General features: G+C 48.6%; 9 protein-coding genes across 9 annotated transcripts; 7 read left to right on the top strand and 2 right to left on the bottom strand.

Annotated features, from left to right (window-relative positions):
* Positions 1–636: 636 nt before the first annotated feature.
* Positions 637–1991, top strand: ASPBRDRAFT_53270 (SRR1 family protein; the record flags this gene model as incomplete). The annotated part of the gene is made up of 5 exons (XM_067627037.1): positions 637–797; positions 871–930; positions 1086–1241; positions 1275–1718; positions 1874–1991. The coding sequence occupies 5 exons, from the start codon at positions 637–639 to the stop codon at positions 1989–1991; spliced, it is 939 nt and encodes a 312-aa protein (XP_067482603.1).
* On the bottom strand, positions 1905–4672 carry ASPBRDRAFT_484225 (uncharacterized protein). The gene has a single exon (XM_067626086.1). It carries the CDS (start codon positions 4588–4590, stop codon positions 2062–2064), a length of 2529 nt encoding a protein of 842 aa, XP_067482602.1. The 5' UTR covers positions 4591–4672; the 3' UTR covers positions 1905–2061.
* Positions 4673–5153: 481 nt separating this feature from the next.
* ASPBRDRAFT_28293 (uncharacterized protein) lies at positions 5154–5465 on the top strand (the record flags this gene model as incomplete). The annotated part of the gene is made up of 1 exon (XM_067622492.1): positions 5154–5465. The coding sequence occupies one exon, from the start codon at positions 5154–5156 to the stop codon at positions 5463–5465; it is 312 nt and encodes a 103-aa protein (XP_067482601.1).
* A 1191-nt stretch (positions 5466–6656) lies between these two features.
* Positions 6657–7756, bottom strand: ASPBRDRAFT_40649 (NAD(P)-dependent oxidoreductase). The gene has a single exon (XM_067624404.1). The coding sequence runs from the start codon at positions 7580–7582 to the stop codon at positions 6707–6709; it is 876 nt and encodes a 291-aa protein (XP_067482600.1). The 5' UTR covers positions 7583–7756; the 3' UTR covers positions 6657–6706.
* Positions 7757–8980: 1224 nt separating this feature from the next.
* Positions 8981–9830, top strand: ASPBRDRAFT_40648 (uncharacterized protein). The gene has a single exon (XM_067624403.1). The coding sequence runs from the start codon at positions 9123–9125 to the stop codon at positions 9570–9572; it is 450 nt and encodes a 149-aa protein (XP_067482599.1). The 5' UTR covers positions 8981–9122; the 3' UTR covers positions 9573–9830.
* A 576-nt stretch (positions 9831–10406) lies between these two features.
* Positions 10407–11205, top strand: ASPBRDRAFT_40646 (uncharacterized protein). Its single transcript, XM_067624402.1, has one exon. It carries the CDS (start codon positions 10573–10575, stop codon positions 11083–11085), a length of 513 nt encoding a protein of 170 aa, XP_067482598.1. The 5' UTR covers positions 10407–10572; the 3' UTR covers positions 11086–11205.
* Positions 11206–11412: 207 nt separating this feature from the next.
* Positions 11413–14362, top strand: ASPBRDRAFT_40645 (uncharacterized protein). Its single transcript, XM_067624401.1, has one exon. The coding sequence runs from the start codon at positions 11459–11461 to the stop codon at positions 14123–14125; it is 2667 nt and encodes an 888-aa protein (XP_067482597.1). The 5' UTR covers positions 11413–11458; the 3' UTR covers positions 14126–14362.
* A 1288-nt stretch (positions 14363–15650) lies between these two features.
* On the top strand, positions 15651–17876 carry ASPBRDRAFT_53264 (FAD-dependent oxidoreductase; the record flags this gene model as incomplete). The annotated part of the gene is made up of 5 exons (XM_067627034.1): positions 15651–16111; positions 16171–16670; positions 16732–17185; positions 17240–17390; positions 17442–17876. 5 exons carry the CDS (start codon positions 15651–15653, stop codon positions 17874–17876), a joined length of 2001 nt encoding a protein of 666 aa, XP_067482596.1.
* Positions 17877–21367: 3491 nt separating this feature from the next.
* ASPBRDRAFT_28287 (uncharacterized protein) lies at positions 21368–21970 on the top strand (the record flags this gene model as incomplete). Its single annotated transcript, XM_067622491.1, has 1 exon — positions 21368–21970. One exon carries the CDS (start codon positions 21368–21370, stop codon positions 21968–21970), a length of 603 nt encoding a protein of 200 aa, XP_067482595.1.
* Positions 21971–22908: the final 938 nt, after the last annotated feature.

The following is a 22908-nucleotide window of genomic DNA, read 5'->3' as shown; positions in this document are numbered from 1 at the left end:
TGTATTCAGGCCGTAGGATGTGCTACATGATAGACTGTCATATCCAGGAGGAGTTCCGTCGCCTGTTGAGTTCTGCTGGGTGATACAGTATGTGTGTGTGCTAATGTTAACGGCATCAACAAAGGTCTATACCTTTACTAAGACTTCACCTAACTCTCATGCATGCTGGAATTTCCCAGCATTGGCAGGCCATCTTCATCTATTTGTGGTACACAGTTGCTGTAGAAACCCGTATCAGTTCATATTGCTCTCTGCTCTCTACCAGGCAGGGGATGCCAGCAGCTAATGAGGACATTTCCACCTGGATGTTGATGAACGAGAGGGAGTCGTCCGGGCTACATCGATCAGTGTTGGTTTGTTGCGGCATTTACGGCAAGATTAAGGTATACATAGAAGGAAGAAAGGGGAATGTTTGACCCAGTATATAAAAGCCAGAGAATTGCCCACGGTGACCCCGACAGTAACACTCACTGGACGAGGATATGATATTGTCACTGTTTCCCACAGTAGAATCGCTTTCCGGATGACTGACGCAAATCATGTTCATCTGCAATTGATATCTTGTCTTTTGTCGAACTTCTTCCCACTTGTCAAGATCTCGAAATTGCACCTATACATCCGGTTCGAAGAGACAAAATGCAAGGAGCAGCCAGGCCAGTTTGCGTTGTGGTTGGGCTTGCAACGCGAACAGATCCACCACCTTTACCCCCTGCCGAGAAGATACTGTCCCATATTCAGGAGATATATGACTCCGGCAGACCATTCTTCACCAAAGAGTTGCTCCTCAATATTAAACAGTAATTTGAGCATGCTCGCGAGGGCACAATCCAGGTTATACGTATTCCTGGAGTAGACGGGGTGGTTGTTCAGGTTTCCTGTGCTGACAGGACAGGTTTCCCCGGCATCAGAGCCTGATATGGAGTATTCTATGTAGGTGTTTTATCTTGTTCTTCGAATTCTGGTTATACTGGTTTCGATCGTTATATATATATATATATATCTCTCTCTCTCTCTTCTTATTTTCCCCCATGCATATGACTGTGCTGTAACACATAACGAGAACTTCATTCACTGACCTTGTGAAGCCAAAAGCCCTGTATCACATATTCATCTCTGCAGGGACTGTTCCGTATATGCGATATGGGGCGTGGCTATTTAGCCTACAACCATGTCCGAATCGGCCATTACAAGTTTCTCCGAAATATCCACACCAAGGAGCTGTACTCTGACCGCTCAGTTGAGTAGGTGGCTGACGCGAACGAGTTACTTCGAAGAAGTTTGCGTATCTGGGAGAACACCGCAGAGTGTCAAGACCTACAGGCAATGCTCGTGTCACGAAAAACTGCCCGTATAATTAAGATCGTGGGTCTCGCGCTCGGATCTTCTGCAACAGTCCATCCTCGCCTGCAATTTCGGTCGGCTTTCCAGCATGCTCTGCTTTTGACTCTGTGCGACATATATTGCAATATGCAGGGAGTAGCACCGGATGCTATCCCGTGTTTTGCACAAGACCCTGCGTGCAACGATATTGATGTCTCTGCTGTGGCTGCGGCTGGAATCAAGATTGTGGACGACCCCGTCGGGTTTCTCGGAATTGATGATCCCACCGTTGTGGTTTCGTGCGCTCCAAATATTGCTGTAAGGCAGATTGTCTTTGACTTGGCTCGGCCAGCTGTTTTGATACGGAACAGAGTAAAGGATGAGGATGATGGTAACATGTGAGTCACCATGCGATTACATCTCTCCATCTTATTTTCCTTTGTCTTTTCTCCCTTGCTCCTCCCGCCTTTCCTTTTCTCCTTTTGTCTTCTCTTCTATTACTTTCTGTGCGTGTGTGTGCGCGCGCGCGGAATGCAGAACTGATCATGTCTAGGACGGACCCCTTCTCTCCCCGTGTGAGAACCTACATCCAGGGTTTCTATGACGAGTTTGGTTTCCGTGACTATAATAACCGTTTTGGAGACCTTGCAGTGTACATTCGTCGGAACTAGTCGAGCCGACGAAGAAGCAGGATAGTAGATCAAATCGAAGAGATGTAACAGAACAAGGTCAACCGATCTGTCACAGAATATCTACCATCTGCTCGTCGTATAGCTCCAGCCCTAAGGATCTGAAACCTGCATGCACTGCTAGATTACTAGCACTTTTCGATTCTAGTTCGGAGGGTAATTTGAGGTTCCATAGAGAATGTCTAGCTCGCGCATTGTTTTCGAACTCCCGTGTGCACCAGTGACAAGATAAATCCAGTGATGGTCTTGATTCCGAGATGTTTTGATTTATATCTGTTTCGACAGTTCGGTAAAAGTTTTCATAGTTACCAAGCCACCTCTGAGGTAGTTGGTTGCCAGGAAACGAAGCCCAGTGGGCGCCGAAAACATTTTGGGTATATTCGCACATCTTTAGTAGTTGCTCTGTTGTCTCTGCCCACTGTCGTATTTTGGGAAGAGACTCTATCATATTGTCCAGTACTGGAGTCCAATGTGGGTCCTGAACCGCATCTTCTGGATCCAGACGCCGTAAGAACGACCAGACGAACCGACTGAGATCCCATGCATATGTGAAAGGTAACTTCACACCGCAATACATTGTAGTAAGAACGTCATCAAACCTGTCAAGTTTGATCTGGCCTCGCCCCTGTCTTTCGGTAGCATTCAAGTTATTTACCTCTTGGAGAAACTTCCATGTCGCTTGTTGATCACGGAACATCCATCCGACCTCACTGTTAAACTTTTCCCATGCGTTCCACAGTCGTCTCTCATGCTTTGGCAACGGGCTTTGCAAATATAGAGAAAGACTGAATACACTGTCTCTGACGCTAGAAAAGGAGGTGGAAGTTTCGTCATCGTTTAAGGTGACAAATTGTCGTATAGCTTGTTCCATGAGTAGATTAAACTCCCGAATCAAACTCTTCTCTTCAGGGGACAGCCCGAAGATGGTGATCGGCTCAGTCATCTTACCACTGATCCAAGGCATCGACCACCTACTGGAAGGAGGTGGTCCGAGCGAGAGTGCGCAAGTCGATACGAAAAGATAAGAACCGGAGGCAGAATCTTCTCTGAGAATGACAGGTTTATCGTATCCACCCAGAAGGAACAAGCTATCTTGCCCTTGCTCATATCCCTGATCAAGAAATGAAACAAAGATGGTTGCTTTTCGACCAAGCGTCATGCTGATGTGTACATAAGATCGAACTCGCTTGATTATGCCTCTCAATCTGCAAACCTTGATAGAGCGAGTGCGCAGGATTGGCCTCTCCCCGCTTATGTGACACTCACAGTCAAAGGGAAGGCAGTTGTTGAATACCACATGGCCCAAGCCTGTAACTTCGTCATCCTTCCAGTCGAGGTCTTCATCGCCTGCTGAAATGGCTGTACCGGACGTGGATAACGCTTGAGACCAGTCTGGGACCCAAGAGGGAATGTCGAAGTTCTTTCTTCTGGAACCAGCCAACTCGAGGACTTCCGTTGTGCTGCAAATCTTGATGAGATACGTAGTCAGACCGGTGTATATACTTTCAACGGAAACAGTATAGTCGGGGTAAAGTTCACTCTGGGATATTAAGCCAAGCACCGCAAACACTTTGTCCCGCGGATCGGAACATTCGTAAGAGGATGCTTGAACGAGTATGGGCAAGAGATCACGATCCGTGAGCCCATACCATCTTTCATTTCGGAACAGCCAGTCAGGCACAGGCACGTCTTCATGGGTCAGCGCAAAAGGCGCTTTAGGCCATGGGGCAGACTGTGCGCCGCAAACTAACTCAAGGGTTCGAGATAGTAGGGCTTCAACAAGGAACCATGTTCTGGAGAACAGAGGCCTTTTCAAAAGGTTTCTCAAAGCTCTTCGAGTTTCTTTGTCAATATGCTCTTGGCCATTCCTCGCTCCTGGGCCTGAAGTAGCGATGCTCTTAAGGAATTCCAGAGCCTCTTTACTATCGGGAGTTTCTCCTCCCAGGTAGGCAACAACTTTAGATGCCTTCTGACACATTTTCCCTCTCAAGGAGGCTTGCTGTCCTTTTTCTTTAAGATTTGCTGGATCGATGCATAGGGAGTCCACCCATAAGAGTCGATCCCTCTTCTGGCTCCGGATATAGCGAAGCGCCTGTTCGCAGTCGCTTGACACGTGAACAATGTCCCAGTACTCGCCTAAGAAGACAATATGTGAACCGTAAGAGTCTTCCTTTTTGTTGACTGACGTGTATGATAAGACTTCAAATGATTGAGCTGGCTGATTGTGGATGTGCATCACTTCCAGCTCAACGTGGAGCAGACCATCGATGGGACCAGCTTTTAACCTGGCAAGTCGTAAGTGATTTTTTGAGGGTAGTTCCGGGAATGAACTCCCTTTAGAGTCTGTTTGAGATTCACTGTCGCCATGATTTGCGCTGTCCCCAGGTATGCTTAGGCCACCTGAACTGAGGCATGACGGCCACAGAGCATCGTGATGGAATTTGGTTAGCGCCAACGGAGAGGCTGCAAGCCTCGTATCTTGCTCAACGATCGCACTGGAAAAGCAGTAATTGCAGTATGGAATCCCACCAGCTGCGCTGACATCTGGCCGTCTACAACTTGCATCGTGCCATCGGCTCATTGTATTTGACTCTGGTCGCTGTGCAGTAAAAAAGAAGACAATACTGTGGTTCGAGGGCAAGGTTGAAAGGAACTGAGGTTTATGATGTGAAAGACTGATGCCTACGAGGTCAGCATCTGTTTGAAAAGGGAGGGGCAAGGCTGATCGGGCGGCTATTAGCCGCCGGTTATTACGAGTCATCGGCAAATTGATAGAGGAAAGTCGACATCCACATTTTGGAAAGGGCTTGAAAATATTCTTTTGATATTTAATATTCAAGTCCATAAAGACATCTGACATTACGTCTTCAATTGCATATTAAATGTTCTTGCATTTGAGGATAAATCACAATCACCGCAATACTATATCACACAGTACTGTAACAATCGAGAAGGCAGAAAAAGAGCACTACTGGCATCCAGGCAGTAAACAAAGCAGGAAACAATAGGCAAAATTTGACATAGTAAAATACAAATACACCAATCCAGCATTGACATATCAATACACTTAACAACCTATGTGTCAAAGCACCCACAGGGCTTGCATATCGTCAACGCAGGTTCAGAACGAGTGATCCGTCAAGCATGCCGTCCATATCCAATGGCTTCCGCTCCATATCCGAGCACCCAAACAGCACTTGCTACAAGATCAATCCAATAATGAGCTTTTCCGAATGGATCAATCAGTTAGAACTGGACTCAAGGTACAGCTCCTTGGGGGCACAGCTGCCAAGACATCGCGGTATGTTAATTGCATGTGTCACCTCGTGGTTATTGACTATCGCTAACTCGGACGACTTGGGTGATATAGTGCTTCCGAGCGGGAGAATTGTCTCTCCGCAAACTCCCGCTAATATCATTAGATGCGGCACCTGTGGGCTAATTCCCGAGATGTAGCGAAAGAAAAAAATGGTCTATATACAACTGCATAGGCTAATGTTAGTTTCATCATCTTTACGGCAATAATGTTAGCAAATGAGCCATAGTCTAGATAACCTCCACCGGGCAGCGTGACTCTCATCATTCCTGTTTCCAATAATCTCTGTCTGCGCGCTGAAATGAGCCAGGCATCCTTAATAACTACGCTTCGAGAATCTTTAGATTGCTGATGTGGTGCAACCTGCTTCTTGTGCATCACTCTGTATGCGTAGACCCTCAGATGGGCTGTAATATGTCAGGGTATCCTTGGCTCAAAGGTGACAGCTACGGGGGAAAAAAATATAGGGGAAAGCAGAAAAGCAGAGAGCCAGAGGGGCCGGTCTTACTGATTTAGCATGTACTGAGACCAGTTGTCAGTAGTACCGATAATTAGTAGGTGCTTATTCTTGGCAGGAGCGTCAATGTATTCCACCAAAAATATAGAATTACTACTAGTTATAGGCTGAGAACATCGTTTATTTAGCATTTCCTGCCAGCTAACTATTCTGTTTCATCTCTAATAAATTACGAACCATGCTAGCGTTGAGTAGTAGTTGGTATAAGTTAACTTACCAAGACACCGAATAGGTAGAGAGTTATGAACTGGTCATTACTTTTATTCTGTACGGAGTTGTCCTCATCCTGGGTAGCACCTACAACCCAGAAGGCTAGTTAACCGCCAGAAACCATTTTTGTTATATATTTTTGCACGATATAATCCAAGTATAATAGGTAACAAGTACATACGACCACAGGGTGTGGAAAACAGGGCTTCCCGTCCGCTCAGCCGTACTTAAGCCACACGCCGGGAGGTTAGTAGTTGGGTGGGTGACCACCAGCGAATCCCTTCTGTTGTATGTTTTCATTTTTTTTATATCTTTTTCACCTCTACTAACTACATCCTGATCAATGAATGAATGAATTTATTAAGCTGGCCTAGTTACACTACAAATAGCCTCCTGCTTTGCGGGGCCTCCTCTTCCTTGTATATGAAACTATTTTCGCATATTTTTTTGTACACAAACATGAAATCTTCCTAATCCTCTTTCTTGCCTCTTTAACGGCCATATATCATAAATTACACATGATAAACAGCATAGCCAATACAACGCTACTAGAATACTTTTTGTTGACACCTAGAATCAAAAGAAAAGACTATCTAGTATCACCCTGGATTTAATTGATTTATCTATATCTAACTTATGTACCAACCGCATAGTCTACTGCCCATTCTCAAACTTCATTCCCGCCTCCTGGCGCACAGCACCATACATACCGGCCACATCTCCCCTCTCACCCATATGCTCCTTAACCTTCGCCATATACTCATCCGCCAACTCAACCGCCCTCATCCTAGCGCCCACCTTACCCGCCAAATCCAACGCATGGCGGGCATCCTTCCTCGCCAAATCAACCGCAAACAACGGCTCCCTCCGCTCATGATAATCCCCTGACCGCATCCTAGCCGAATAAGCCACATATGGTCCGGGGAACACCGCCTCAAAGAACTGATGCAGTGCATCCGTGCCCAGTCCACACTTATCCGCCACCACCAACCCCTCCGCAATACACTCGACCATACCCAACACAAACGTATTACCGAGAATCTTCAACTGCGACGCCTTAGCAGGCGGCTGATCACTGAAATCTACCACTGCCTTGGCAATAACCCCCGTCATATAAGGCTTGACCTGCTCGACGGCGGCGCGGGGGCCCGCCAACACGGGGATGACTTGGCCGGCGGCGGCCATGGGCGGGGCGCCGAAGACGGGGCTAGCGACGAAGTGGGCACCTTTGGCTTGGAGCTTCTCGGAGATGGAGGTCGTGGTGTCAGGGTGGACGGTGGAGCAGTCGACGAAGAGCTTATCGGTGAGGGAGGAGCCGCTGGCGATGCTGGCGTCGATGATGGATTGGATGGCGGCGTCGTCGCCGACGCAGGTGAAGATGATGTCGGATTTGGTGACGGCTTCGGAGATGGTGTTGGCTATGGTGGTGTCGGGGGTTGTGGCTTGGAATTCCTCGGCGCGGGAGGGACTGCGGTTGTAAATGACTAGGGGGGTGGTGAGGGAGCCTTTGGTCGCGAGGTTTTTGGCCATGCCCTGTTTTTCTTTGAAGTCAGAGGTTATGGTTGCTGGTGAGTGTTATTGGGGATGAATGGAAGGTGCATACGCGGCCCATGTTACCGAGGCCAAGCCAGGCGAGTTGAGGTGCCATTGTGTGTGATGTGAGAAAGTGTTAAGAACGGAGGGAAGTGGTCAGGTAGAGACGTTGGGGATCTTAGAGATATCGAATGGAGGGTAGAAGAAGTGTTGGTTTGAAGATTGATCTGAGAATTCCATGTTTGTCTGTGTTTATATACCTTCTGTCCCGAGTATTCTGGTCATAGAATTGAGCAGAGCCAAGCTGATCAACAAACGGGACAGCCTACAAAATCATCCTAAAGGGGTTTAGATTCCGCCCAAGCTTGTTCCGAGCGGAGGCTAAGCTGGATTTGTACAGACTTTTGGCACGCAGCATCTTCGAGAAGTTGACGTTGATGATTAATGTAGCTTGATAATGTAGCTGAAGTCCTTGAGGATTGTGTTTAGATGTTTGTTTGAGTCGTGGTGAGGTGGGGTATATACGATCTCCCAGTACCGGTATACGCGATTATGTTGCTTCGGTCTATCAGTCGTTGTTGGTTCAAATGAGTTAATTGCAAGAATCCTGTATCAGTTGTTGCCCATCCATAATATGGTATGTTCTCACTGATCGGTAACTTGTTCTTTGGCGGCATGAAGCCCATCAGATATGTATGAGGGATGCCGCCGATGCAGGGACAACCGTACGGCAGACCCTGATCTACCGCCTAACTTTGATCAGACTAGTGTCGACCCGCAATCCCGAACAGGGATTAGTGTCCACTAGAAAAGTTAAAGTTAGTGCGAGCGATGGAGACTAATCCAGAAGCGGGAGGATGGTCCGCTTCCTGTCTGGCCACATTATTTTGCTCTCTGAGTCTGGCTATAACAACCAAGATAGCTACCGTGAGATAGACATAACGGGGAGACTTGGAGAATCTTGACGAATTGCTTAGAAAGAGTGCCACTTCTAGTGAAAAGTGTAGTAGCCTTGACTCTGGTCGGGTATCTTCGGTATCTCTAGGCAGTGTATTTTGTGCCAGATTCAGTGGAGTGTTGTCGGGCAATAGTCGCGCATGTTCTGATAGCAGTGAACCTTGTCTCAATCAATCAATATTTTGCGCTAATGTAAGCCTTACCTGTTTTCGATAGTCCAATGTTACATTTCTGCCATTATAGCTAGGCACTTGCAGCATTTTTGGCCGATACAAAGAACGAAAGAGGGGAAATAAGACATTGAACAGGGGTTCAAACTTGACCAAAAGGATCGTCTCCGAGTCAGACCCCCTTGTGGACATGTGAATCCCGCTTCCTGGTACTTTGACAAGGATTGATATGAGACAGGGTCTTCTCATGCTGGAAACCTGCCAGTCATCAAGAAAATTGAGCGGCCTTATAGAAGGCTGTCCTTCCTTGTCCCATCTAGGAGATCTATCTCTAAAAGCATTCTCGCATATTTCTCACACTGTCTCTTTAAGAAACCCCAAATCTAGCTCAAGCTTCCCCAGGCAGAAGAATGAAATACATCTCGAGCTGGCATCCTGTCCACAGGGTACCCATCGTGGATGGAAAATTCCAGAATCCCACCACCGGTGTCATTGAGGAAATTATCGACAACAACTTCATGATCTGTGGGCCTCCCTTTATCAAAACCACGTGGATCAACATGAAGCCTGGCTCCGACTTCTGTGCCACATGCACCGATTTTCCACCCCCGATCGAAGACGTTTTTGTGGCTATTGCAGGCCATGTGAAGGCCAAGGCGTACGACATCGAAAACATCAGCGCGACAAAGTATGAAATGACGGTGGTCTGTTCGAGCGACCTGACTCAGGAGATGATGCATGAGGTGGTGATGCGGATGAAACGGGATTTGTGGAAGGACGTGTACATTCCCCGGGAGGAAATTGCGGCATTGGAAGCGTTTGTGGTGGAGGAACGGAAAAAGGAGCATCCCCGATTTTGATTCTTTGTCTTGTGAGACAAGCCCCAGACTAGTAGCGATAGTGTATGCGGGAGGTAGTTCCACTATGATGGAGTTGGCCTATGACATGTTTGTTTTTGACATGGATTAGGAGCTGGTGTTAGACACAACCACTCAATAGCATTACAGTGACAGTGGTTCATCGTTAGACTCCATCCAACAGCCACTTGACATGAAGCCATACTTCTTTTAGAAAAAGAGCAAATCAACGGCCCTTTTTATAAGTGTCCGGGGTGGGGCAGCCTAGCGTATCCAACACTGCTACTGAAATCTCACTCCGCATGTCTCCAGCCTTACAACCTAGTGTAGACTCCCCCACTTTCGAGCGACTTATTCCCTGGGATATGACGTCTAGCTTAACCCACAAACACCGATAATAAACGTTGTGCCACTATCGAAATATGTTTCACCGCGTACCCCTGCACTCTCCCATCCTGGGAAGCGTCTAGTCCCAACTGCTTGTTCCACTGCTAGAAATCTGTTTACCATACAGTTCTGTCAATGACACGCTCCGATAATCCCGAGCGAGGATACAAAGGTGAGCGACCCATTCCTAGGAGCCAAAGGGCAGTCGAGCGAACTGCTGACACTGGGAGTCAGACAGTGGTAGCGAGTATCTTTGTAAAATGCAACCTGAGTCACATCTGGGGGATAGCAGAGGTCACTAGATAGTTGAGAGATGGAACCATGATTTGGTATACTTAAGGTTGTGTCAAGCTCGGATACCCGTCTGGATCCACAGATCAGCAACCGTAGGGGTATATGATGTAATATCCCTCTCAAAACATGATATAAGACCTTCATTACCATGATTCTATTTATCTTTCTTTCAATCTGTACAGTCTAAGCTATTCTATTGAAACCACATCGCACATTGTGAATACCCGTCCTCAAACCACCCACACACACACACACACACACACACACACACACACACACACTCTCTCTCTCTCTCTCTCTCTCTCTCTCTCTCTCTACCAAAATGTCCACAATCCACTGGCCCCACCGCTTCCTCCCGGGCACGACCGAGAACTTCGTCTCCAACGAAATCTACATTCCCAAACTAACCGCCTCCCGGGTATGGCCGAACCTCATCACCCCATCCCGGTGGACATCCTACTACAGCAACGTGGACCAAGTGACACCACCCTCAACCAGCGACGCAACGATCCAGAACCCAGGCGACAGATTCAGCTTCGCGACATTCGGATTCCCACCCCTCCAGGCCGAGGTCTACGAGTGCGTGGCGCCCACAGAGAAATCACCAGGCCGGTTGGCGTGGCGCGCATGGCAGGAAGGGGACGAGGAGACGGCGCTGGAGGTATATCATGCGTGGATTGTGGAGGATATGGAGTGGGGGGTGGTGCGGATCCTGACGCAGGAGGTGCAGACGGGGAAGCCGGCGGCTGGGTTGGCGGAGAAGAAGCCGAATCCGATGCTTTTGGGACATCAGGAGTGGGTGGATGGGTTGGCGAGGTTTAGTTTGGAGGATTAGTACTAGGTATACCTATCCCTGTACATTACTTATCATGGATGGCTTCGTGTTTCTTTGCATTCCCTGGTAGTGGCTGCAGCCATGGTTGGATGGTAATAGATAAAGGTCAGTGCGTGGGTGTGTTGGAACTTGAAAGAGACCCTGCAGTGGTATGTCTATCCCTTGCAGTTACTTTGTTGACTGGCTTAGAGCCTCATTGGTGGAATGTGGAAGGATGCCGATCGCCAGGCAGCCGCGCAGGCAGAAGTGCTGCCAAGCTCTCCTGTCTGGGGAAGTATAAATGCAGTGGCTATATGGTCTCGGCTTGAGAAAGCAGTAAGCATCTCTCTCTTACACATTGTCAGATATTTTGGAAGAATCTTGCAGTTTTACCATGGCTCCAGCAGTCTCCGCCCTCTCGCAAACCCTGCAGTCCCTGACGCAGAGCAAAATCCGCGAGCTCGAGAAGCGACGCAAGCGCTATGAGGCCCGCAAGGCGGCCATCCTGAAGGCGGCCAATTCCACTCAGGACCCTCGTCGGCGTCTCAAATATCTGCTTAATGGAGCAAAGGAGCTCTATCCGTCAGCGTCTACTGATCCCACTATGACCAACATTGAGCGATGGGTCCATCAATCGAGCTACGACTCGTCAATCCCGCTGCCAATGCTGCACGAATTCGAGACTCAGCTTCTCAGGAAACTCAACATCCAAAGTCGAAAGCTAGACCTGGCGGACGTGTACTCGCGGTTGCTGACCGAATGGGTGGACCCGCCTGTTGCGGCCCAGGACGAGAGTCAGATGGCGGTCGACGACGACTACATGGTCGTGGATGAGCGACAGAAGCAGCGTCTGCAGCAATTGTGCGATCAATTCGACGCGTCCGTGTTCAAGCCACTAGATACGAATGAATTGCAGATCAGGGCCTTCCTTGATGATCTTTTCCCGGACGAGGAAAGTATGAACGCCTTGGGGAATCTTCGCAGAAAGATCAAGGACTATACCACGTCATTTTGGAAAGAGAAAGAGCCCTTCACCTCGCAATCCGTGGAGTATTGTGTGCGTGGGCTCTTGAATGAAGATCTTCTCAGTGAGGAGAAGCGGAAGATTATGGAATCGTTTCTGAAGACACCGGTCGCTCTAACTGAGATCGCTGATGTGCTAAATATGAGATACAGCGACCTTGAAAATTGGGCCTGGCATGCTGGCGAGAACGGTATTCCTGTTGTTCCCCGACAGCAGGCTAATGGGAAGTATCGCATTTGGATGGATGAGGATCTCCTGCAGTTGATTTTTCTGCAGTATATCGGTACGCGGCATTGTAACACCTTGAGGCAGCTATTGTCGACTTTTGTCCAGCAGGACTCGGTGTGGAACTGGAAACCCGAGCGACAAATGACGGCACGCGATCGCCTACGGCGGAAATACTACCTGGGTGTCGACACTATCTATTCAACTGCTGAGGATCTGCGATTCACGGAGTACCTGGAGACATATTTCTTGTCACAGCTTCCAAAATCAGAGAAAACACTGAGTGAAAAGGGCAATACGTATGACAGCGACAATGAGGATGCTGGAACACACTCAACGAGGCAGGAGGGGAAGAATTTCCGACAGCAGCTGCTACGGAAAATTGCCACGGAGGCGCTTGTCCGTCGACAACTGCACGGCGCAGCGGTGGTGGTTCAATCCGATATGAAATGGTACGCCACTTGTTTGCCTCACAGCACAATTGTCTTCATCATGAAGTATATCGGGTTCCCGCAGAGGTGGATCGACTTCTATCACCGTTATCTGGAAGCACCCCTGAACATGGACAGTTCCTATGAGGGACGTGAGCCAGTTGGACCCCGCATCAGGAAACGGGGGATCCCATTCTCGCATGCTGCTGAGAAACTTCTGGGCGAGATGATACTCTTTTTCATGGATCTAGCAGTGAATCGCGAGACTGGTTTGCTCTTATACCGCCTGCATGATGACTTGTGGCTGTGCGGCGAGCCAGCCAAGTGTGTGCGAGCGTGGGAAGTGATGGGTCAATTCGCCAAGGTCACAGGGCTGGAGTTCAATTACAGCAAGACTGGGTCGGCTTATCTGGCTGCGTCCAGAGACCCCAGAATTGCTGCCCAGCTCCCCAAGGGTTCAGTCACATTTGGGTTTTTGAAATTGGACGCAGACACCGAGACCTGGGTGATTGATGAGACCCTTGTCGATGCGCATGTCCAGCAACTCAAGCAGCAACTGGATCGCTGTGACAGTGTAATATCCTGGGTCCGCACATGGAACAGCTGCATTGGAAGATTCTTCAAGAATACATTCGGCCAGCCTGCCTTTTGCTTTGGGGAACCACATGTCCGTGCAATTTTGACCACTTACAAGAAGATCCAAGACACGATTTTAGATAGCTCGGTAACAGGGAGCGCAAGCATCCCAGAGCATCTGCGGGCAATGATCACAAGACGGTTTGGTGAAGTTGAAATTCCCGATGCTTTCTTTTTCTTCCCTGAAGAACTAGGTGGACTTGGCCTACGCAATCCCTTCACATCCATGCTCCTCGTTGATGGTATCATGAGGCACCCGCCGCTAGCGAGGATAAAGGAATTCCTAGATGAAGAGAAGAATCTGTATGCTCAGCGAAAAAAGGCCTTCGAAGACTTGAGCGATCAACGGCGGCGAAAGATGCTACAAACCTGTGTTTCTAATGCGGACCTCGAAGGCGACTTGGTGACCGAGCGAGAAGCCCACACGTTCATGTCATTCGAGGAATTTTCTCGGTTCCGCGAATCCGAAAGTATTGAGCTCAGACGAATGTATATGGAGTTGATGTGCGTTCCCACAATGCGATCGATCCGTGAAACACAAGAGCTTGAGAGTGCTCTACGGGAAGCACTCACCCAGAAGCAAATCAGCAACCTGGACAGTGAAGTAATGTGGAATCTGCAGTTGTATGCGGGAGAAGTGCTAGACAGACTGGGAGGAATCAGATTGGTTGATCAGAAGTTCCTGCCTGTTGGAGTGTTGGGGATGGTGAAGGAAACTCGCGTCAAGTGGCAAATGGTGCTCTGATCTCTCCGGAGAGGAAGCCAGCCAAAGAACCAACTTCTGTCTGAAACGAACTACCTTCGGGTATAAATTACTGCTCATACACATTTAAACGCGTTCTTTAAACACCAGAAACATGATGTATTCCTACTAAAAAGGGCCTTTTGTTCAGCCTCAATTTAATACTATCCGAAACTACAAACTCATCCAGACTGCTGGAAGCCATCATCACTTATTTAGCACCTTGAATCATCGACTAAGACTTCTACCTCAAAGACTTCTATTTCTAAGACCATTAGAACGCTTGAGCTCGTGCTTGCTGTACTAGATCGCGCATGTAAAGACCATTCCAAGCAACAATCCAGACGGACTGACAAACGCCTAAATCTAGTATAGAAGTGAAGAGCCACAGAGAAGTGACTTACACACAGAATCCAGGATTTTTCTAGTTTCATGACTTAGAGACGGATTGTGATTGTTTTTCTCGCAAGAATTAGCTTTTCACGCCAACCACTTGGTGAGCATCTGTTCAGGTTCGTCCATAGCATTTAGTGCCCCAATATATGCATCAATGCTTGCACTAACCCTGGGAACTCGATTAAATTAACCTATCCGCATCGAGAACCCCCACGGAGTTAGAATTGTTGTGCTCTTTAAGAGAAAACAGGTAGTGATTAGTCTAGTTAGTTGACCCGTGGCGCACTAATTCAGCCGCGGCTGACTAGCGGCAATAGCAGCATACCGAGAGGTTATTGCCATTTGCCCACGCGTGCGTCGTCCCCACATTTAAAGACAATAGTTTGAAAGCTGAGACTGGACATGTTAGTTTTTCTTTTCTTGCAGAGTTCACCGGCTTCTTGGGTAGGTCGCTTGCAGTTAGTTAGTGGTTGCATGTCGCCACTATTATGTCGATCAAAGGCTCAGCTGAATACGTAGGACAATGCTAAGGGTCGTACATCCATCCTATATGTTATTACTCCGTAGTGAGCTAAGTATTCTTGTGTCTATGCGAGTAAGTTAGGTCAGAAGTGACAGGATAAATCTATGCCAGTCAGTCAAATTAAGAAAGTTATTTCTTGAGAATAAGCGGTGTGCCACGATACGTTTAAGCCGACATGATAGCGAGCTAGATATGGTATCGACCACGAAACATCGTCAAAGGTGGCCTGTAAGCACAAGATAGAATAATCCTTGATGATAATCGGTCAGTATATAGACGGGGTTCGCTCTATCACAGACCGGTAAGATATAGGAAGGGTGTCGATGACCTCACGACTTTAAGAAATGTTCATCCTCAACATCCGGTCATCCCGTACGTCATAAGGTCAATTAGAAGCGCCTGCTGAGTGCATTGTGTTGGTGTCAAGATCCATAATGTTCATTGTAACCGGACGCGAAGGTAAGGATCGGCCGCGTGAACCTATTGGTGTGTCATTAACCGCTAGCCTCGGTGTGCTTATAGTACTAAAGTAGCCACTACCCGCCCAACATTCTTCATTCGCAGCGGGCCTGGTGCTTCCCTTTTGCCAAAGCGAGCCAGCCAGTAACCATGAAAGGATATTTTTCGTTGGGCTTGGCCATCTCGGCGGTGGCACCCGCAGCGTCTGCACAGGCGACAAGGGCTAACGCTTCGCTAAGTGCAGCAGCGGCAACTGTGACAGCGAGCCCTTCTGCTGCGCCGCCCTTGTTTGCCTGGGAAACAGTACAGCTGACTGAGGATGCACTGGCTAGAGCTGATACCGCCCTACATAACGCGACCTTGTCGAGGGTATTTGCTTTTGGGGCAACCAACTCGACTAACAATACCAAAACCCCTAGGCATAGTTGCAAGCTTATGCCAGGGGATGCGACATGGCCAACAGAGTCGACCTGGAGTATTTTCAATCAGTTGCTCGGTGGCGGCTTGCTCAAGCCTGCGCCTTTGGCGGCCTCCTGCTACCCAGACTGGCCTGAGTATAACGCTGAAGTCTGCTCTGAGATAGCATCGCATTGGCTTGACGACTCTCTGCAGTGAGTATCGCAATGTCACACGTCCGTATCAAGGTAACTTCAAGCTGAGAAGCATTAAGCTATAATGATCCTAGCTCCATCATGGCACCCTTGGATGAGGGTCGCTCGTGCATGCCCATAGGGTACAATTATACCAACACATGTACGCAAGGCGCTTACCCTACGTACGTCGTCAACGTATCAACGGTTGCCCAGATTCAGTTGGCTGTGAACTTTGCCCGAAACCAGAACCTTCGCTTGATAGTCAAGAACACTGGCCATGATTTCAACGGCAAGCCATCGGGAAAAGGAGGCCTGTCAATCTGGACGCACCGGCTCAAGGACAGGGCGTTCTACCCCACATTCACGGCTGACGGTGGTTACGTTGGGCCTGCTATAAAGCTTGGCGCTGGCGTTCAAGTTTCGGAGGCGTATGATTTTGGGAAAGAGTCGAATGTGACCATCATCGGAGGCGGATGTCTCTCTGTTGGAGTTGCTGGGGGCTTTACACTTGGTGGCGGCCACTCACCATTGAGCAGCCTGTATGGCATGGCGGCAGATCAGGTTTTGGCTCTGGAAGGTTGTTTTTCCCTGTGACTCAATCCATCGTTATCTGCGTCCATTCACTCATCGATATACAGTTGTCTTGGCGGACGGTCGCTTTATCACTGCCACTTCTAAGCAGAACTCAGACGTCTTCTGGATGCTTCTCGGTGGTGGGGGCAGCACAATCGGCGTGGTAACATCCATGACTATCAAGGCGTATCCCCAGTTGCCCACGACAATCGTAGCTTTCAACTGGACCATGAACGACACTCCAAATGCTGAAGCCTTTTGGGCGGCTTATCAGTCCTATCTAGACAACTTCGAGGACTTTGTCAACGCTGGAACATATGGGTACTATTTGCTGGGATCCTCGTCAGCAGAGAGCGGGATAGCTTCTCCGGGTGATACTGACTACAACTTCCGCATGGTCTCCTTTGTTGCACCTAACATGAGCATCCCTGAGACGCAAAATCTTCTCAAACCCTGGTTCGATACTCTCAATAGCCTAAACGTCAGCTTCACTCCAGTTTACAGCCATGCGGATAATTTGTACGCTCCCCTGACGGCCAAGATCATGATTGCGCAATAGCTGACCTTTCTCAGTTACGACGTTTGGGAGGAGGATAATTTCCCTCTGGACACTGGGGGATTGGATATATACAAGTTAGCTTCGCGTCTTCTGCCCCGAAATGTCTTCCAGAACCAAGAACTTCGTAACCGGAACTTCCTTGCCCAAAAGGACGCCCTTGACAAGGTATGTGGACTGGTTCATAGGTCATCGTATTCGTACGACTAACCGTAATAGGGCTTATTTATTATGGGCACCCACATCAGTGGCACAGGTAAGGCTGTGGAGCCGCCGACGGACATTGCAGTTTTGCCCGCATGGCGTGACACTCTTTCTCACGTCATCGTTGCAACGATATGGAATTTCACCTCGAGCTGGGAAACGGTCTATAACTCTTCCCTCTTTGTGACGGATTGGATGGATGCTCTGCGGGAGATCTCTCCCGACTCTGGCGCGTATATGAACGAGGGTGATTTGTTGGAGCCTAACTTCCAGCAGGCATTCTATGGTGCCAACTACCCGCGTCTGTATGAGCTGAAGCAAAAGTATGACCCGACCGGTCTGTTCTTTGCTCTCACGGCGGTGGGGTCGGAGGACTGGGAAGTTCAAGTCACGGATCCTTTGCCATATTCGTGGAACAATAATGGGCGGTTGTGTCCGAAATCTTCTTAAATGGGCGCCAGGTTAGTGCATAGAGCATGCTTAGATTTGTCAAGATATCAAGGGTCATCATACCTGTTATTGGCGCAATGACAGGGGTATAGTATAGCACACTTGGTCTTACTGAAGATCAGAGGCAGGCAAACGTATAGAATCTAATAATCGGACAATTGATTTAGCATGATCGAAATTATTTCAAGGATGGAGGTGAGGGATGGGTCACCATGCCTTCAGATGTGTCTCTTTGCACCAGTGGGCGCTTATGGGGAGTGGTGATTGAGTGGGTAGTTGTCACTTGTGGCTGTCTGGATGAACAAAAACAAACAACCGCAGCCTATATCAGCCGGCCGTATTGGTTAACACAATTCCGGGAAAGATAAGCCAGATCGCCGGAACGATAGAGGCGATCTGATGCAGTATACCGACAATAGAAGGATCCGGTTTGTAGATCAGAAAACACACAGATCAAGTTGCGCAGTCAGCACAGTAAGCTATCGCAAGTCAAACACCATATACCATAGTCCTTAGAGAGACTGCTATTATTATTTGTAGAGATTTGACCGGGCAAGGAACATCTGCTATTAAATCGCGTTCATCGCCCAGGCATCGTCCGATGAAGATGACGATAGTGGAACGTCAGGATAAGGTGAAGTATGTCGAAAGGAAAGGTGACATCGCCGGAGACGAACTCGAGGTTGCAGACCAAGAACGTGACTTTCTCAATGCAGCTAGCTCCAACAGCATAGCCAAGTATTAACTTCTGCTCTCACAGGTTGGAAAGCACATCCCTTGTTTCTTCGAGTGCATGAACAGCTGTACTTTGTCCCTGTTCCATCGACCTGAACCACAAAGGCAATAGGCTTCTATGACCCAATAGTCAAGCATGTATTACGATGGCACATGAAAAAAGAAACCCGGGAAGCTATCCCCAGCAACCATCTATGATAGGCGAGTAACACCTCTATTAGTACGCGTGCATTTCATAAATGACTCACTCTAGGCAACTGGTTACAGAATAGATCAACAACCGCGACAGTCGCGAAAATCCACATCTCCCCGAAACCCAGCAAGCAGCCCAAGCCGGGAAAAATGCACGCGCCGAACGCGACTCAGCTTAGCCCGCAGGCGAGACTGTCCAGTCATTTGCCAACAATCTGGTCTGCATCTGCCCTGTGTGTCAGCAACAGTCCTCGGCGAAAATGATCGTCCAACAGACTAAAGTGAATTCCTACACGATATTGGTGCAACGACGGCGGCTAAATCATTCGGGCTGCAGTCACCAGATAAAAAGACACCCTCGCGCATATACAAATTACATCATCAGTCATATGAGCGTAGAAACCAAAAAGGCAAAAGGACATGATGCATGAAATATGATTGGGGGAGGGGGGGCGAAGCAGCCAACGTCCCAAACCAGTTACTGGTCGCGGTACTTTATGGCAAGAAGGCATGGTACTTTTTTGCTCGAGGGGTATCGGATCCGAAGGGGAGAGATCGGCGTGACCCATCTTGTTGTACTATACGGAGGGTTTCGGAAGTCTCCGCGGCGAACGGCAATGCAAATGGTACTTTTGGCCGCATCAGATCGGAGACACCCGGTGGAGCCACCAGTGCTTCAATTTCTACTAGTATCGGAATGTGGCAGAACTCGTAATTGGGGTCCTAGAAAGTGAGTCTGGCCCCAACGGAACAGAGCTCACCTTGGGTGGGACAGCTTATTGATTTTTGTTTCTGTTTATATATCTACTGGGGAGGATGTATCTTGCCGGTCGGGATGGTTTCAATGCGACAGATCTAGTAATGTGGCGTGCTGGCGTTTGTACGTCCCGTCAGCGATAGGAGCTACTACTATCACTTCGAACTTCGTGGCGGTGCTGTTGGTTCTCTTCTCCCCGGGTGGGAGAGGTAAGAACGTCATCCTACATATCATCCTAGTCTCTTGCAATGGCCGAACACCAGCTGAGCTCTTCGTATGATTAGGCAACGAAGGGCACACCGGCAGCTGTGACGTCAGGGATTAATCTAACTTAATGGCGCATGGACAGTGTCACCCCACGCTATGGATTTAGCGCATCACAGGGAATTTATTCATTACCGGGCTGCTGGAAGGCAGATACTTTGAATTAGTCCAAAGGGAAAGGAGAAGGTAGATAGCTGATATGGCATTTGTCTGGGTGGGTAAAAAGCAGACTGATAACTTTTTGAAATCTCAAGGCTTGATAAATGGTATATAATGGAACAACGCTGAGTCCGCTTCACTAGCAAGAAAATGCAATGAAAAACGAGGCCAATAAAGAAGAAATGCAGAAGTTTGGGAGATCCAAGTAAAGGGGAAATGCAATCACAAGGGAAATGAAATCACGAAGGTAAGAAAAAAGCAAGCAGATGCCCAACAAAAGAGTCAGAAATAACAGAGTTCCGATAAACACCCGAAATCGCCATTTCTCCGGATGCTCATCATTGATCGCTAGCTTGAAGAGGAATGCTTTGGACGGTTATTTATGCGTTTCTTCTCTTGTTCTAGAAATCCGACGGCGTTAATCGACGTGAAAGAGAAAGTAATCATAGACAATACATACCTAAGGCTTCATTGATCTGACGAACAGTATCATCATGAATTTTGGCCCATTGTGCTTGGTAGGTAGCCAGATCCGGTAAGTCGGAATGAGTGCCATTAGCGGCATGGCCACTTGAACCATTGTTTCTGCTGGTGGCACTTCGGTCCATCGTGTATTGTTTCTGCTGTAGGGTGTCCGCTTGAGCACAAGTGAAAGAAGAGACGTTCGTAAGGCAGGAATAAACTTCGAAGAGGAGAGGGGTGAGTTGAACGCAAGATAAGCTCCCACAAGAAAGTGCTCGTTTAAGTCTACCGGTTAGCAGGTTGTCGAACATATTTATAGACAACTAAGTGGCCCCGACGTCAACTCCATTCACTATTCCGGGTCTATCGACCTGATAATTCACCCTCCCGTGCCATGTGGCCGCCCGTCGACGGAGAGTCCACACCCTTGTGTATCAGTCTTGTTCGACATTTCCCTTGCATTCCGTGGAATGGGCAAGATTTGTTATTCAAAGAAATGAAGAGATGACCCGCTGCTGATGGGGGGGGAAGGAAAAAGCCTCCCCGTTGTGGCAGAGTGGACAGGCGGTGGATATGCAGGTTAGCTTCTCCTGGAATACTACTGTCCGACGATGCTGCGCCAGGCCCTTCCACCCAAAGTGAGCCCGTCGTGACCGACGAGTCCTTGGGACTTCAGGCTGGTCGCCTCCCGATTGGCCGGGGAAGTTGAGAAACCAACATCGGAACGTAGTCGAAGGGCGGGACGGAACACGTAGTTCGCAGGGTGAGGGTTTGTGTGACAGACTGTCGGGATCAACGGTTCTGGTCTGATTGGCCTCTTACTCTCCGATCCGTTCACGCGGATGGCCTTCCGGGCATACTAGTTTTGATCCCGGGTATTGGGCACCGATGAGCCGGTTAGGCTATTGTAGGCTTAGTAGCAATGGACCTTGTTGTGCGACAAGTGACGACGATGTTAGCAGGGTGGGCCGACAGAGATGGTCGCCGGGCGGAATCTGGAACTCAAAAGGAAAGAAGGGAGGACAGGCGACAAAGAAGAAAAGGAAGGAGAAAAAGCAACGAGATGCAGATCGACACATCGATCCATGGAAGTTTCGCCCTTTCTTCTTCGAGCTGCTCCGTTGGCGCACTCCACTGTGGATGCGTTTTTCGAGAAAGCCAGACATGTTTAATTCGGTGGGTAATCGCGATTGATCGTGTTTCCGATCGGCTGGACCGCGGCGGATGGAGTCCGCCAGCCCGTCTATTGAACCACATAAGCGCAGAAATGGCTGGCAATTGCTTCAGGGCGATCAATAGTCCAATCGGGGAAGCAATTCCGTTGTCCATCTTGCAGGACCCTGAGATCCACCACCGACCATGGCTTCATGGAATGCTGGAAAAGGCACCATTGGCAGATAAATTGTGGGACGGGAATCTTCTAGGCCTCCTTTTCACCGCCACTTCCGTCGCGCCTGTTAATCAGTATTCCAGCCTCAAGGGGAAACAAATCAAGGCTCAAAGAAAGGCTTGTGGAAACCTGTGAGGGTTGAATTCACCGCCAGAAATGTCAGCACCAACGAACGCTGATAAATAACCATCCATCTCTGTGGCTGGCCATTGGATCTGAATGTTGTGGAACCCGGCTGGGTTCCTGATACTAATTGGTTAGTAGAGTTCAGAGCCGGTGCGAAAGCATGGCAAACCAACAGGCATCATTCCAGGTACCAGCTGTCGTCGTATGCAGTCCCATCATACGACAGGATACATTCTCAGCCTCGTTTCACCCGACGACAGGTACAGAGCGCGGGATCGATACGCTAGACGTGGCCTGTCATGTCGGTTTGCCTAGTGACGAGTTTCCTGTTTCGTCATAAGCTCTATTTCCTAGACAGACGGACAAATAAGGTAACGATGTATCAGACACATTGGGCTGCTCGACAGAGCAAATCCGTCTTCAACCCCCAGGGTGATCCGGAAATGGGACAATGAATGTCTCACTTGATAAAGGTTTGGCTGGATGCTGTTATGTGGGTAATAACTGCAGGCTCAACAAGGTCATGGGCTGTATATCCATGGAAGATCTCACTGAGTGCCTGATGTCGTACAAGAAAACCGGAGCGAAGGGAGAGGCGGCAAGGAAGTATCGGAAAGAAAGTGACGTCTTATTCATTGTAGCCAGGCATCACCTGATTTTTCACCATTTCTGCCTATCTGGTCTCTGACCACCACCACGACTAACACCATCCTGAGGTCTAGATAGATCATATACCTACAATCGAACTAGTCTTTTCCCTTTGTCTTGAGATACCTTGCTGCAGAACCATGAAGGAAACGAACTCTTTGTCAGTGAATTAACTTTGCATGGCCTACTCCTTACCGGTGCTATAGTTGCCATAGCTTTATTCAGGCTAAACGAGTTGGGTACGTACAGCTCCCCTTGCTATTCCCCAGTGGTCCAGAAATAATTGATGTACGTCGCAT

Source organism: Aspergillus brasiliensis (assembly GCF_001889945.1).
Source record: "Aspergillus brasiliensis CBS 101740 unplaced genomic scaffold ASPBRscaffold_3, whole genome shotgun sequence".
NCBI classification, from domain to species: domain Eukaryota; kingdom Fungi; phylum Ascomycota; class Eurotiomycetes; order Eurotiales; family Aspergillaceae; genus Aspergillus; species Aspergillus brasiliensis.
This window is presented reverse-complemented; position numbering and strand designations above follow the sequence as displayed.

Coding starts and splice junctions, on each gene's coding strand:
- ASPBRDRAFT_484225 (XM_067626086.1), bottom strand. CDS start 4,590: ATGAGCCGATGGCACGATGCAAGTTGTAGACGGCCAGATGTCAGCGCA.
- ASPBRDRAFT_40649 (XM_067624404.1), bottom strand. CDS start 7,582: ATGGCCAAAAACCTCGCGACCAAAGGCTCCCTCACCACCCCCCTAGTC.
- ASPBRDRAFT_40648 (XM_067624403.1), top strand. CDS start 9,123: ATGAAATACATCTCGAGCTGGCATCCTGTCCACAGGGTACCCATCGTG.
- ASPBRDRAFT_40646 (XM_067624402.1), top strand. CDS start 10,573: ATGTCCACAATCCACTGGCCCCACCGCTTCCTCCCGGGCACGACCGAG.
- ASPBRDRAFT_40645 (XM_067624401.1), top strand. CDS start 11,459: ATGGCTCCAGCAGTCTCCGCCCTCTCGCAAACCCTGCAGTCCCTGACG.